We start from the raw sequence: 15,723 nt of genomic DNA, 5'->3' as shown, positions 1-15,723 counted from the left end.
TGTCTGCAGGTTCTTGCAGCCTGTGAATCACACAGGTGAGGTGCTGGTCGGGAGGCAGCCGGCTTTGCTCTTTTCCTCCTGCTTTCTTTGCATTCAAATTATGGAGGAAAGCAAAAACCAGGGCAGTGCAGGAGCAGGGAAAGGGACCGGTGGACGCAGGGACAGGCTTGAAGGATGGCCAGATGTTCTCTGGAGAAGCACCCACAAGAGGACCGGGATGAAGCCCACGTTACGCAGGGCGCAGACAGAACGCAGCAGCTCCGCGCCCCCGTTCCAGCCCGGCTGGGCTGTTCGCCCCTCGCAGCCGAACTGCCGCTGTCGCCGCGGGTCTGTGCGGCCGGGGCGGGCGGAGGGGAGGGCTGAGCGGCCCTGGCAGGGGGAGGAGGCAGCAGCTCCTGCCCGCGGAGCCGCGGCTTGGCTTTCGGTTTCTGTTCCCCGCGGCGCGGCCACGTCCGCAGCCCGGCCCCGGGCGCCATGACCCGCCCGACCGCTCTGGCCGGGCTGGCGGAGGAGGTGACCTGTGCCATCTGCCTGGACATTCACAGCACCCCCGTGTCCCTGAGCTGCGGCCACAGCTTCTGCAAGCAGCGCGTGCAGCAGTCCCGCCAGCTTCGCCCGCAGGTCCCGTTCCGCTTCCCGCTGTGCCACTCCCAGGCAGAGCCCGCCGCCGAGCTGCAGCCCAACGTCCAGCTCCGCAGCATCGTGGAGAAGTTCCTGGATGCTCCCACGCAGGAGAAGAAGGAAGACGGTGAAATGCAAAGTGAAGATGAGGACGAAAGTTCGGGCCCGGAAGATGGGGTGATTCTTTGCGATTCGTGCCTCCAAGAGCCCCAGCCAGCCCTGAAGACCTGCTTGACCTGCGAGGCTTCCCTGTGCCAAGCCCACCTGAGCAAGCACAGAACAAAGAGCCACCTGAAAGACCATGTCCTGGTAGAGCCCTGTGACGCCCAGGTTTTGGCAGAGAGAAGATGCCGCCAGCACAGCAAACTGCTGGAGTGCTACTGCAAGACGGACTCGGTCTGCATCTGCGTGATGTGCTGTGTCACCAGCTCCCACAAGAACCACGAGATCATCCCTTTGGAGGAGGCATTTGGCCAAGTGCAGGTAAGAGGTTGCCAGGACAGGGGTCTGGGCACGGATGGCACTAGGAGAACCACGGGGGTCTGTGACACAGAGAGCTGCCTGCAGCACAGGGGTGAAACATCTCCCAAGCTTCAGACCTGCAGACTCAGGATGGGGCTAAATCTTCCTCTTGGGACCTTGGGCTTTTATTACTAGTTTTGCCGCGGATTCCCTCTGGGCTTGCCCCTTTTGATGTGAAACAAGATGTTCTAAACACTTTCTTCCCATCCTGAGGAACCAGACTGGGGGGACTGAGTGCTTGTGGCTAGGCCTTTAGTCCTCAGTCCACTCTTAAGCTGGAGTGTCCGCCTGAGCTGCATTTCTGCAAAGCCAAGGAATGACAGAGTAACAGAGAGGAAGCTGTCAGCACTGAAAGTAGCTGTATGTGTGGCTATTGCCCAAGGAGTTTTCAGTTTCAAAATGTCTTTCCTGTGCTCGCAGTTGTGGTATTTGTTCAGGGATCAATCAATCTTTCAGTAAACCTTTGTGTGTTGATTTGTCCTGAGAGCCTGTGGTGAACAAAATTTTGCAGGTCTAGTTTAACCCATTTCCATGAAGTTGCTGATCTGATGCGCATGTCAGTCCTATCCTGATACCTCCCTTCGGTTCTTTTGATAGAAAGCTTTTCCTGAAACCCTGAAAGCACTGCAAAAGCATGAAGCTGAGCTGAATCAAAGAATCACAAACCTGCTGAAGCAAGAGGACGAAGTAGAGGTTTGTTCCAAAGTCCCATATCACGTTGGGGATGGTTGCGTGCTGTTAGCTGATGAGATAAGGTTTTCTTTTGCCCCTCCCCAGATTATGGATTCCAAAGCTATTTTAGTTCCTGGGTGGTTTCTCAGATACTTTGTGGTTTCTTCTTTGAGGGTGGATGATGAACAACTTTCTTATCAGGGAAGTACAGTTTTCATTTCCAAAGGAACTTTGAGCTTGAAAGTTGAGTCCATGTGTCCTGATTGGTGCGTGGGGGGTTTTGTTGTGTTTTCCCCCCTCCCCAACCTTACTCAATTTGCAGACTCTAAAATACTTACGGAAAAGGCATAGACCATGTTATAGTGATTTTATTTCTTTTGACAACAAGAAATGCCTTCAGATTAGCTTGTGGTTCTAGGAGGCTGGTAGGCATGAGGTTGCCCCAAAGTGTCTGGTTTTCACTCCAAGCATGCAAATGCCCATCTAAAAGCTCTGAAGGGGCAGGGAATTTAACGGCAGGTCTCCAAATCCTAGCTCATTCTGCTCGGGCAGAATTGGCACTTGCCTTTGTCCCCCAGTAAAGTGATGCGACTGGAAGTCCTGGCACTGCACAAAGAAAACGTTCCCTTCTGTTCTGAAGACAAAACTGCACCTGTTGGCACTGTCCTGTGTCCGAACAGAGAAGCTTGGGGGGGAGGAAGGAAGCACACAAACTGTTTTTCCTCACCATCCTTAAAAGAAACAAAAGCAATGTGCCTATAGGAAAATACCGGTATAGAATAAGGAAATATATGAATAGCGGGAAGTTTTCAGCAAGCATCCTGCAAGAAGCACTGCTTTGTCATCTTGCTCTTGTCAGGTGCCACAGGGAAGGCAACCGATGTGGCTTGGCCTTTCTGCTGCCTGTGGGACACATTGGTTTGCTGTCATATGGAGAGGCACAAAGTTAGTGGTTACTTCTTTCAGCCCAGAAGAGACCAGGCTCTTTTCTGAGTGAGAGTTAGCATGGAGAATGTAAGATTCAGTCCCTAATGCTGTTGCAAGTGTTTTCTTAATAGGCTGAGGAGAGCCTGCGGAGGAATCAGCTGGAGAGCCTCTTTGAACAGATGCAGCTGCAGCTAGAGAACACAAAAGCAGAGGTCCTGACAGCTCTCAGGCAAAACGAGGAGCAACAGCTTTCTAAGATTCGGACGCAGATAGAAAAACACCAAGAGGAGAAGGATGCAGCCAGCCGTGACATACAGGAGCTGAATGTTCTGAAACATCAGAAAGACATGCTTCTTTTTACCAAGGTACCCATCAGCATCTCCCTTCTGGAGATACTCAGCTCTTGGGCTAGCCTTTCCCCTCACTATGCTAATTCTATGTTCAAAATATCTTTTACAGGCTTTTGAAGCAATTCGCACCAGGTAAGTGCTTCCTGCGGTGGTCGAATCTTGCATTACACGCTACTCGGGATGCCGGAGGGTCCTGCGGTGCAGTAGGACTGCACACGGACCACACACGGACCACATGCTGACCTCGCTTCCTCGCGCACTGCGAGCAGCCCCGCGCTATTCACAGCGGTCTCGTGTGGCTCTTCAGATACCACATGGCTGATTTTTCTATACCCTCCGCACCTGTTCTCAAAACCCATTCTGAGGGCAATTCCTGAATCTTCAGGTCCCTTGTGAGCACACAAAGGACGGCTGAGCTTAGATATCCTGAGTCGTCCCCCAGTTCGCATTGCCTTCAGCTTGCAAGAAGCAAATGCCGTAGGAGGCGAAACATGCAGTTAAGTCACGAGTCTACGAAGTTCGTGGCTTTTCTCTGGCCCAGCGCTGCGTGCCCACAGGCTCCCCCAGCCCTGCATGTTGGGTGCGGTGGTTGTCCCTTGGCTGTGACAACACAGCCCTTCTCATTTGCTGTCCCAGAATCTGCCCCGACACCGCGTTACCTGCTGCTGCAGGGAGGCAAGGACTGCAACAGCAGACGTGACGCTGGGGCCCGTCCTGGCTAAAGCTGCGGCTGAGGGGGCTCAGACAAGGTCCTCCGGGCACAGATACTGTCCACGGAGTGAACTTCATCCTAATGATGTTGAAGAGATTTGGGGATTTGGGAAAAGATGGGTCAGAGGGGGTGTCCCTGGCAAAGCTGCAGAGGGAGCGGGGAGAGAAGCTGCTGTCTGTGCGTCCCGTCGAGGCCGGGCGGGGAGCGCGGGATGCGGTTGTTGGCTCGGTGATGGTTTTCAGGTGACTTGCTGCTCTCCTGATGTCTTTCTGCACATGTTAAGGAAACGCAACGCAGTTCCGACGGCAGCCGGTGTAACACTGCCAACACCACCCATTCTTTTCGATGAATTAACAACAGACATTACTCTAAGGCTTTTCCAGCAATTCCTCTCAGACACGAAGGCCTTATTTAAAGATTTACCTGGTAAGTGACCATTTCACTGGGTGACAAGCAAAACAGAGAAACTAATAAAACGTATTTAAGAAAGGACTGTAATAAGACACCAGGTACACCAAATACCTCTAGAAGAAGTGATAACTAGCATTGTGTGGTTATTTTCACATATGTGTACATAAAAGGGTGCTTGCCCTGGGCTTTAGTGCTTTGGGACATGCCTTGGATAGACTTTGTTAAAATGGGCCCTGGGTAAAGAGGTGCTCATGTCCCAGGAGTTTTCTGGGAGTATTAAGAGAATAGCAACACCTGCCTGTAGGATCACTTTGATTCAAAGCATGGGGAAAGCTGAGAACTCATCACAGCAGCAGCACATAGAGGTTGTCTGATGATGTAAATAATCTACTCTTCCCATGTAAATAATTCCACTCTTTTGTAGTGTTTTCTAAGATCAACATACAGTCCTGGTGCTGTGCATGGTGGGATGCTTGTCCAACTGAACCAAAAAGATCAGGGTTCCCTTGTTCTTGCATGCTTGATGATGCTCGAGCCCTGGATGGCAAGACGCACCCTGTGCTCGTGGCCACTCGCCAGCTCAGCCCCTGTAAACGTAGTCCAGACCTATTCGGGCTAGAAAGCCCCAGATCCGAGTTCTCCTAATTTTCCATGCCATCCAAGCAATTTTGGTTAGTTGCCCATGTCACTGCTGCTGTTTCAGTTTCTGGAAGGAGCAACTCCAAGAGCAGAAAGTGTCACAATATTGAAGTGCATTAAGTGCAAGAGAAGGTCTGAATAAAATCATTCTGCATGTTCCGGAGTGTATAATTATCTGCTTGTGACCGGCCATGCCAGGAACTTTTGAGAGTTCTAGAAAATAGCCAGATGTTCCTAAGGAAATACACCTTTATAAAATGGCTTTGCTACTGTTCACATGTTTAATCTGGAAGGTTTTTAAAAATGCATAATGAAGCTCTGCAGGGCAATGACAGAAAACTAAAATCTAAGAGTTGCTGTAGCTGGAAACATAAAGCAAAAAGACTTTAGAATAGTGAAAGAGCAGCATTTCTTAAAATGTGCTATCAAGCCCCTTTAGAATTACCTAGGAGGAACCAAGAGAGGTGCAGAAGGTGTTTCACTTAACATGTGCTTGTAATGACTTGGTTGGGTTGGATTTGAGTTGGATGGCTTGGATAGTATGACCGGGATGGCATGGATTGGGAAATCCAGCTTTCAGCAATGGACTTATATGCAAATCTGCACAATTACCTGTTAATCATAATGTGATTTTTTGTGTGTGTGTGTGTGTTTCTATAGTTTGTGAACATCTGACTGTTTCAGTAAAACACCTAAATGGATTTCATAGCAATGCCACCAGAGTCTATGCACCCCCACGCATCCTTTATGACTTTCTACATGACTTACATGCCTTTCCAAATAACCAGAGGGCCACCGAACAAGTGCAGAGCAACCAGAGCTTCTCAGGGGGCCGTCACTTCTGGGAGGTGGACACCAGCAATGCAACTGGCTGGAAGCTTGGAATTGTTCAGCCGTCCGTTGAGTGCTACCTGCAAACGTTTGCGGATCGCCTCTGTGTGTTCAAAGGTCAAACAATGATTGCAGACAAGGGCTGTCCTGTGGCCCTCAAAGTGGTCAGGGTAGAGCTAGACTGCAGAAGGAATACGCTGGCATTTTACAATGCCTCTGTCAAGGATGGAGACCCTGCTGAGAGCCTCAGGCTTATAGAAACACTAAGCATCCCTTCGATCTATCCTGCCTATGCTATCTTCTACACCTCTGATGGCTATCTGCAGCTCCTGTAGTGATGTGAGGACAAGGTGCTGGTTTGTAATTCCAGGCCTAGGTACCGGGACTGCTGCTGTGCGGAAGCTGTGCTAAGCTGGCGTATCAGAAATTGGGTTTTGGGCTGCTGTGATGGTTCATCAGTCTGAGGGCAAGGCCTCTGTGGGGCATCTCACAGCACACTTCTGCTTGCTGCAAGAGCTCCTTCTTTGTTCTGTTAATCACGATAGAAAGACTGTTAAGATGTGCTTTTTTTCATCGACTGTATCAGATGCTGTGCAGGTTATTCAAGTAATTTAGTTTGCAAAACTCAATGGCAATTTAGTTTATAGAAAAGGTGACTATCTTTGCTCTAATGCATAGGCTTTTACCTCTGCTCTCTTCCAGCTGTTACGCACAACCTAAGCCATCCATTGCAGAAGCAAAGCTGGCCTAGGAGGCGAGTAGAGACATGGCAATAATATACCTGGTTTCCCTTGTTCTCTGCTCTGTCCTCTCCTGTGAGCTCTCTGATAGATCACTTACCTACTTCTTCCCTCAATTTTGATTTTCTCCTCACCTATGCAAAAATGTCACAGCAAAGGAAGTAATAAAGAGGAAAACTCCTGTGCCTTTAGTCTGTGCCTGGATTATTTCAGTCTTATGGTTGTCCAAACACCTTGGAGAGGAAGAGATTAAGTTCCCACCTGCTGCCTGTGGTTCTTCTGCCTTCAGATGGAGCCAGAGTATTTGTAGAGTCATAGAATCATTTTGGTTGGAAAAGACCCTCGAGATCATCGAGTCTGGCGGTTAACCTAACACTGTCACTAAACCATGTCCCTAAGAACCTCATCTGTGCATCTTCTAAACCCCTCCAGGGATGGTGACTCCACCACTGGGCAACTTGTTCCAATGCCTGATAATTGCATGAAGAAATCCAGGGAGGAGTTCTTCACCCTGGCAGGAACAGTGAAGGACCTTGAGGGACACTACGGTTTTGCATATGCTAAAATAAATCTTTGTTCAGTCTTAGAACTGGCTGTGTCTTGTCTTCTGCATTTTTATTCACCAAAATGATATGGAAAACCACACAGGTAGAGATGAGACTCCCAAACACATCCGCAGCGGCCACTGCTCTGCCTGGTCTTGGGTGCTATGGAGGCAAAGCGAGGTAAGCATGGCTCATGACATGGTGCAGGGATGGACCTGTCCTAGTGTGGCTTTCCAAGAGCCTTTCCTGGCCCCTGCTTCCCTGTCAGCTGGCTGCAGGTAGGACACCAGCCTCCACAAGCTCCAGTAGAACTTTTTCCTGGGTTGTCCCTATTTTACCTATAATCGTTGTGGAGAAGAACCAGAACTCCTGGCTTACCCTTGCCAGGTCCATGCTCTTCTCACCCAGGGTTTATCCTTCATTCGCAGCCCCTGGCGCGGGACGGAGGATTCTCCTGGGAGGGCAGAGGGCTGTGGCAGCGTTGTCCACCTCGTGCCCTGCTGGGGCCATGCTGGAGGCTGAGGGCAGATGTCCACAGCGGCACTGCAGCCCTAAAGAGCTGTTTGTGGGTGGAGCGCGGGACGGGGAGCGTGTCGACATGTCACGGGGCAGAGAGGAAGGACTTGCAGCCTTTGGGCTGGGTTTACAACCCAGGCACAACGCCCAGGGTGTCTTTTTGGTTTCGTTTCTCTCTGACTGACTAAGACGCCATTTTTGCAGCCATGGCAGAAGAATTCGGAGGAGGTGCCAGCCTGGAGGCTGAACTCAGCTGTCCCATCTGCCTGTCAGGCCAACAGAATGAGGGCTCTGCAGAGGGGAAGAAGGACGTGGTTCCCTGTGACTACTGCCTGGATTAGTCCCAGCCGGTGGTGAAAACGTGCCTGAGCTGCGATGTGTCTTTGTGCCAGGCCCATCTGAATAAACACAACGCCAAGGCTTCCCATCAGGACCACGTCCTGGTGGAGGTGGGCGCAGGCGGCGGGGCAGCCGAGCGGCGGTGCCCGGAGCATGGCAGGCTGCTGGAGTGCTTCTGCCGGGACGAGGGGCTGCTCATCTGCGTGCTCTGCTCCATCGCGGGACGCCACAAGGGCCACAGCATTGTCACCCTGAAGGAGGCACACAACAAACAGCTGGTAAGGAGCTCTCCTCTCCCCACAGCCCTTGCAAGGTTTGCTCCAAGCTCCTGAGCCGGAGGAGGCTGCAGGAGGGGAGGAATGGGGCTGGGGGGTGAGGGCAGGCGGGCAGCAGCTCCGGGGCTTTCATGTCTGCCCCAGCGGGAACTGGAGCTTTGTGCTGGAATTTGCTTTTCATTTGCCCCTTTGTGTTGTGAAATCAGCCAGGCAGGCTAAGCAGAGGGAGAAGAGCAGAGAAGGGTGTTTGGGGCTGACCGAGACGAGGGCGGGTAAACCCTGCAGCGTGTGCTGAGCTGCAGGGCCCCCCTGCCACCAAGGACGTGCCCCGGGCCACTGCAAACTGCTGCTGACAAGTGTATTCCTGGCTGGGATTAAGAAATATTCCCGCAGGGGTTAAGAAGTCTCTTCCTCCTGTAGGAAACAATTATTTTCCTAATATAATAGGCCCAGGCAGGATCTCTTGGCAAAGCATATTTTAATAAAGATTTTGCAAGACCGAGTGTTCTACCTAAAGGCAGGCACACCTAATATGGCAAAAAGTCCCTGCTTATATCTCCCCAAAATCCCCGACGCAGTTTCCCTCCCCTGTTCCCCATTGGTTGGGTACTGCAGAGTTTACAGACTATCCTGACCTGCACAATACCCTTCCCCTATCAATCTATTTAAGATATGGATTCCTGGTACTTTGGCTACACTTCCCCCTAAATTAACTTATCAATACAGTTATCAGTATGTATACAGGTGTCAGTACATATTCCGGGAAGAGACTGTGTATTACATTAAGAATTCATAGTCCGATGTCTCTCGGTCCTTCCCTCCTGCTGGGGTCAGGTGCCAGGTCCTCAGTTATGTAAAACCAACAGTTCTTCGTTAAATGTTCCTTACACTCCACAGAGCCCCGGGTCCCCCACCGCTGCTCAGCTTTGGGTCGCTGCTCAGCTTTGGGTCGGGAAACAGGTTTCCCCACTCGAGATCGTTCCCTCTGGCTCCCTCCACACTCGGCCCTAAATTGTGCTGAGCCAGCATCCCATCAGGCACAGAGGTGTGGGGCCTTTAAATCCCCTGCTGTCCCTGAAATGCTCCAGAATCAGCTGAGACGGAGAGGATAAAATGCATTTGCTATGCTCACTCACTGCCTTGCGTTTGGAATTTCTGGGGTCAGTTTAGAGCCCAAGCAAAACACCCCGGTGCACTGGTAGGAAACACCTGGCTCGCCCTGGGCCTCGGGACAGGTCACAACCTCCTCGGGAATTAGCATCCTTTGCAGTTATATGTATGGCAAACTAACTTCCTCCCCCGCGCTACATGGAACAAATTCAGGGATGCCAAAGAGAAGTGAGTTGTGTAGGACAGCAGCCATTTCTTTCATCCCTGGAGCTGGTAAAGCAGCAACGCTGCCCTGTCTGTGGAGCAGCCGTCTCCATGGGTAAGCTGAGATTGCAGCTGCGTATTCCTCTTGTGGTTTGGGTCGTTTTTAACTCCCCAGGATAGCCAAGGAAATCAGAAATGCAGCTATTTAGGAGGAATGATAAAAAGGGTTTGATGCAAAGAACCTCAGCCAAATTTGATTATTCATTTTTTAATTTTTCAAAAATTAAAACTTTTCAGCTGTGACAACCGTCTTGTGGAAAACGTAAGCTTTCTGGCTTCATTTTTATTAAAGAAATGGGAATCTGGCAGCTGTGTCTGCAGTGGCCATTCAGGGGTGCTCAAGGTGTGAAAACGCTGCTGGAAGCAGCCAGGAGCAACCAGAACCTTGCAGAGACTGTCTAATGTCTAAGGTTTAATGTCCCCTCTGAAATGTGCTATTGTGCAGTGTAACAGCACTTAATGAGCAAGGCATCTGTCAAAATAAACAGCTCGGTGAGTAAGTACCACTGTTTCACCGACCTTCAGAAACGATGGCTTGCTTCTTACCTAATCCCAGATCCCACAGTTGCTGACAGATGTGAAAACGTAAGGATTTGGATCACATTAGGCGCATGTGAATATTCTGGCAGGAACAGAGCTTTAACGGATAAAGTGACATTTTTTTACTTAAAGTGACATTTACTTATTCAAAGGGTAAGTTGTTTATTAACTTACCACATACGAAGTTACACATAAATAAAAATTACACATCAGCTTGAAAGATTTTGAGATCCTATCAGTGCTGCCGTTATGCTCTGACTGTATGAGGAGGCGAGGGACTGCGGTTTATCACAGGGCTCGCTGGTGGAAGCGGACGGGTAGAAGGTGCATGTGCCATTTCACCAGCTCCACAAGCCGATAGTCTGGTTTAAAGCTACCTGTGCTGCTTCCCTGCTACGAACCTCAGCCCTGTCTTTCCTTCTAGGACGAACTCTCGGCCACCATGACACAGCTGCAGGAAGATAAAAATGCTTTAACTACTGCCCTGAAAGAGCTTCAGAAAAGTGAGAATCAGGTCAAGGTTGGTACCCAGTTTGTCACTAATTCAGAATATCTTTCCTCCACAGTTTCCCAGAAATAAGTGCCAGCCACCTAAGGGTTAGGCTTAGGTTAGGGTTAGGGTGAGGTTTAGGGTTGTGGTTAAACTTAAGTTGGGGTTAGGGTCAGGGTTATGGTAAGGGTCAGGGTTAGGTTAGGGTTAGGGTTAGGATTCGGGTTATTTTAGGGTTAGAGTTAGCGTTAGGGTTAGGCTTAGGTTAGGGTTAGGGTGAAGTTTAGGGTTATGGTTAAGCTTAAGTTAGGGTTAGGGTTAGGATTCGGGTTGTTTTAGGGTTAGACCTAGCGTTAGGGCTAGGCTTGGGTTAGGGTGAGGTTTAGGGTTATAGTTAAACTTAAGTTAGGGTTAGGGTTAGGATTCGGGTTGTTTTAGGGTTAGACCTAGCATTAGGCTTAGGCTTGGGTTAGGGTGAGGTTTAGGGTTATGGTTAAACTTAAGTTAGGGTTAGGGTCAGGGTTATGGTCAGGGTCAGGCGTAGGTTAGGGTTAGAGTTAGGTTTGTGTTAGAAGCAAATGAATAGGGATACAGTCCAAAGTAGGGAAAACAGTGGTGTCAGAAATCACAGCCTCCCAGTGCAGCTCCAGGGGAAGAACCAGCTGCGAGTCTCCCCCATTTATTGTGGTTGCACAGACCAGGCTGCAGGACTGGCGGACCACAGATTGTACATAGCATTACCTATTTTTAAAGTTTTTTATCTGTTAAATGAAAGAAAAACAATTTGAGTCTACAAGTGGGATTTTCAGTGTGTACTGATACAGTTCTCACATTGCCAGCTGGTATTTCTCTGATTTTGTTACTATATTGGGATTAATTTTCATAACTCTGTTTAACCAGATATTCTAAGCACATCTTTGTCCATTTCCTTTGGAGGCCAGTGCAAAGGATAGATACAATCCTGATTAACAAACAAGAGACATTAAGCTGAAGTGTTGAGTTCCTGAGCCAGTGCAGCATTTTCTTATCTGTTCCTTTAGACCAATACAAAAACAGTGACTTCTCAGCTGCAAAAGCTGTTTGAAGAGATGAAGACAGCGATGATTCAGAAAGAGAATAATATCCTGAGTGACATTCAATCCATTGAGAAAAAACAACTGGCAGACATTACCAAAGTGAAGAAGAAAATGGAAGAGAGGAGAGATGAGGCTATGAAGCATCTTTGGTCTTTGCATAAGATGAGAGAGGAACCAGATATTTTCCTCTTCTTCAAAGTAAGCAGCGGTATTCTGCTTTTCTTCATTAATATGGCTGATTTCTCAGCCAGCCAGCTGCTCTTTCTGGAAATCACACTAACAATTTTTTCCCTTTTTTTTTTTTTTAATCCTGTTTGTAGGAATTTAAAGTGGCCAAGGACAGGTATGTTCCACCTGAAAACACCTGTTTCCTTCTTTGAAAGAATATGGTGTTCGTAAGTGGGATCAAACCCCACTGCCCATGCCCCTGTGAGTCGGCACCCTACACCACAAAGCTGCTCCCTATCCCAGCCGAGCCCGCGGGCACCACATCACACAGTTCACAATGGAGAGACCTCTGCCTGCTGTTCCAGTTGTCCCTTTCGGATTCAGTTTTCTTGGCAGCTACACGGTGGCCGGATTCTGATGAAAACCACTGGCTTTTATTACCAGAAAAATATTTTTAGAGATGGAGCCCACGGGGTTCATTTTACAGCAACGCTCTTGGGTGCGTATTGGTGACCCTCACGCAGCTAAGTCCCAGTGAACAGCCTTTGCCTGCAGAGGTAGCTGGCTCATTTCCCACCCGATTTTGCTGCTTCTTGTGGACAAGCTTAATAGCTAGACAGATTTATTATCCCTTCTCTTGCAGCTGATACATTTACTGTATAACTTACAACTTATTAATTGACGTCTGGGCATCAGCAGTAATGCAGTGGTGCAAAACCACTGCAATAGTAAGTTGCAGATCCGCAGGAGAATTTGCTGCAGCACTAAAATTGTCAGGTGCATGAAGGAGCAGCTCACACATCGACCTGTCGTCTCTGTAACTTGTACAAATCAAAGCTGACTTTGAACTTGGGTTGTAAGGATAACTTTGAATCACTGTGTACCTGGGGTTACACTGGCAGCAGAACAGTCCATTATTCACAGCCATGCCACAAGTCAAAATCCAGCCTGTAGGATCCAAGTCATTTTCCAGAAGCCTGGACACCATTTAATATGTTTGGCATTTTCTTTTGATCATGACAGCAGTTGTGCTGGAACAGCAACAGCCTGCCTGCAGTAGGACAAAGCACTGTTTGCACAAGGGTATTAGCAAAATGCCTCCTCCTTTCTCATTTTCAGCGTTTGAAAGTGCCCATCCAGGTTTGGTAAGCAAGAGGCATTGCCAAGTAAACAACAATAGATAACAATTGCAACTCAGCCTTTTTAGAGAGCTGTTTACCTGATGCTTCACATTGCCAAAGCACACTCCTCTTTGTCGAGTCCTCGCTTAGTGAAGGAGTTTGTTAACTTTCTAATGACAAATGGTTTTCCTTGGTGAAATGATTCCCTGCACCCTAGGGTTGCGAGTCAGGATTTCAGCATCGCCATGGTGAATGTGGTGGTGAGGCAGCTGTACGACGCCTGGATCGACAAGTACCGACAGCAGATGCAGAACTTTATGAGTGAGCTGGACCAGCAGCTGCAAAGCGTCAAGTGTGAGTGACCCGTCCCCAGCGACAAACAGCGAGCCCTGCGGCTCAGCGAGCCGCGTTGGTGGCCACCGCGCGCTGGCTCCTTCATATGGGGCGTGTGCGAGGCCGCGAGGGGCTGATGGGGGTTTGGATGGGATCTTGGGGGTGTTGGTGAGGGGAGGGTGAAGGGGGCAGAAAGACCATGTCTGGGGATAACAAGGAAAAGGTCTGTTCCCAGATGGCTAACGCCAGCATCTCCTCTCTCTGATGGGGTTTCCTCCTCCCACCCACCTCCCGAGTCTTTGGGTGCTCAGTCATGCTTTTGAGAAACATCCTTTTCACTTGCCCACCCCAATCCCCACCTAGTTTATCCCTGACCATGAAATCCAGGGCCACAGTACCAAGTCCCAGGCTTGAATGTATTGCCACCTTTGTAAAACAATCTTCTCCATCTTAGATGAACTCACCAACCAAATATGGAGCAGCAGGTAAGTCCTTTTCTTCGTGTACAAGTGTTCCCTGCAAATTTCTCCAACTGTTGTTCATTTAAGGACTGTGTGTCCTGTCCTCCTCTGCTTCAGTCTCAAACCCATTCTTCATCTCAAAAGAGGGGGTCAGAGCTATTAATGTGTCTTACTTCGTTATTAACATGATGTGACTTGTGTTTTACGAGGAACTAACACTCAGCATTGTTTCTTTCCAGTGGGGCTTCACATACTTATACCTCTTCAAACTGTAAGTGTTCCAAGATCCTAGTTATTCCTGGGGACTCTGGCTATGAGTCTTGCAGAGAAAATACCTAATAACGTGAACAGCATTTTGTTGCGTGCATCTCCTCTGCGTGCCAGGGGCGAGACCAGCAGGAGTGCAGCCTGGGGGCACAGGTCTCAAAATCTGCAGGGGGTAGATTCTCTGGGAACTCAGCAGAGACATCATTGATCTTCAGCCCCAGGGAGGCGCTGGGTTTGCTTCAGTTCTCCAAGTCTGAGCCGGCCCCGAGGAAACACCGTGAGGGTTCCCACAACCGAGCAGAGCTGCAGCAAACCCAGCGCCTGGGGTATCCCCAGACAAATCCAAGTGTTGCGGGAGTTATTCGATCTGCAAACAGCATTTCTCTTCAGACAGTACTAGGCCACTGGTCACATTTCTGCCGGCTAGAGTGGTGCATTTTTCCCACAAGCTTTTGGAAGAAAACTTATTTAGAAGTTATTAGAAAGACTTTTTTTTTGGTTTTTTTTACATTTTTTAATTACTGCAACTAAAGTTAAGTTTGCAAACATGTTTTTCTTAACTCATAAATTGCAAATTAAACCCTGCTTTCTTCACCACTTTTTAATTTTGGGAGGGGAAAAGATATTCTCTTCTGACAAGTGTTTCGCAGGGGCAGGTTAACGGTAACAGTTTGCTTTGGAAGGGATGTGTTTGAGAACAGCTGGTCAGTGAGGGGGTTGAGGACAATGTAGCCTTGCCCTAAATACAACCATATTTGTTTTACCAGACACATTCGAAAAAACAGCAAAAAATGTTTTCTTTTTTCATTAATTCATGGTTGGAGAGCACAAGAGGTGTTCAGTGCAAGTAAACAATTAAATGAAGTTTTAATTACACAGCACAACTTAACAATACAGTTGCTTTCACTTAACATAATTCAAGCCTCGAATCTAGAGGTATGTTTTTAAATCAGTGTACATGGCCATTTATTTGTCTTGTGAACGCAGTCCTCTACAGTCATATTAACATCGATGTTCTGTACAGAACCCGTTACTGAAAACAGGGGAAGGCGGAGAAATACTTTTTCTGATGCAATGCAAAGCTCTACTTGGAAACAGGTTGTCAAATGTCATTAGCAGAGCAATCAAATATTACTTTCTCATTACAGCAAGTGGAGTGTTTCTATCTGGATTCCTGGCACAGCCCCTGTCACTCCCAGTGTGCCCTGGATTTAGTACAAGTGAATCAAGCTTCTCGTTCTCATAGGCGCAGGAGTGAGGGAAATATGCAAAAAAAGAAGTCAGAACTGAGATGGAAAGAATAAGTTAAATATTGACAAAAATGTCCTCTAATACTGGGGACCTGCCAAGTTTCTGGACTTCCCCTGTATTCCTGCTATTAAAAGCAATTCTGTAGCATATGAAAGCTTAAAAATGAAGTTCTGAGAATTAACACGAGCATAAGAAAACTTCCAACTGCTGTTTGCTTCCAAACTGCGGCGTATGTAATCTCACGGTACTAATGATACTTGTGCACTATTAATTCTGGTGACTGTGTTGTCACTATGTGGCTGGATAACCAAATAAATGGCTATAGACAGAGATAAGCAAGGCTGTCTGATTTTGTACCGTCCCCAGGAATTCATCGTCGAGGGCACTGTGGGTGGCTGCAGCACAGAGCTCTTCAGGACCATGCCCCACATTTGGATTATCACATTTAACACAAGTAGTCCTTGTAGCAAAGAATTAATTATCTTCGTGTGAAATGAGCTCAGTCAGCCTCCAGGCCACGTTTAAACACCTCTCCTACGGAG

At 48.4% G+C, this 15,723-nt stretch overlaps 2 protein-coding genes across 3 annotated transcripts; both read left to right on the top strand.

The window, feature by feature from the left end:
- Nucleotides 1–474: 474 nt before the first annotated feature.
- LOC308045793 (E3 ubiquitin/ISG15 ligase TRIM25-like) lies at nt 475–6,020 on the top strand (the record flags this gene model as incomplete). Its single annotated transcript, XM_080353302.1, has 6 exons — nt 475–1,104; nt 1,741–1,836; nt 2,874–3,107; nt 3,202–3,224; nt 4,088–4,230; nt 5,515–6,020. The coding sequence occupies 6 exons, from the start codon at nt 475–477 to the stop codon at nt 6,018–6,020; spliced, it is 1,632 nt and encodes a 543-aa protein (XP_080209428.1).
- Nucleotides 6,021–7,689: 1,669 nt separating this feature from the next.
- LOC308045983 (uncharacterized protein) lies at nt 7,690–15,479 on the top strand. Of its 2 annotated transcripts, XM_080353569.1 has the most exons (8): nt 7,690–8,103; nt 10,439–10,534; nt 11,545–11,778; nt 11,901–11,923; nt 13,087–13,223; nt 13,657–13,687; nt 13,903–13,934; nt 15,079–15,479. In XM_080353569.1, the coding sequence occupies exons 2-8, from the start codon at nt 10,457–10,459 to the stop codon at nt 15,174–15,176; spliced, it is 633 nt and encodes a 210-aa protein (XP_080209695.1). In that variant the 5' UTR covers nt 7,690–8,103; nt 10,439–10,456; the 3' UTR covers nt 15,177–15,479. The 2 variants fall into 2 exon arrangements, with proteins under 2 accessions (XP_080209695.1, XP_080209694.1); XM_080353568.1 differs by lacking the exon at nt 13,657–13,687.
- The last annotated feature ends 244 nt before the right edge of the window (nt 15,480–15,723 follow it).

Source organism: Nesoenas mayeri, assembly GCF_963082525.1.
Source record: "Nesoenas mayeri genome assembly, chromosome: 14".
In the NCBI taxonomy this organism is placed as follows: domain Eukaryota; kingdom Metazoa; phylum Chordata; class Aves; order Columbiformes; family Columbidae; genus Nesoenas; species Nesoenas mayeri.
The sequence above is the reverse complement of the archived record's forward strand: the minus strand, read 5'-3'. Positions and strand labels throughout refer to the sequence as shown.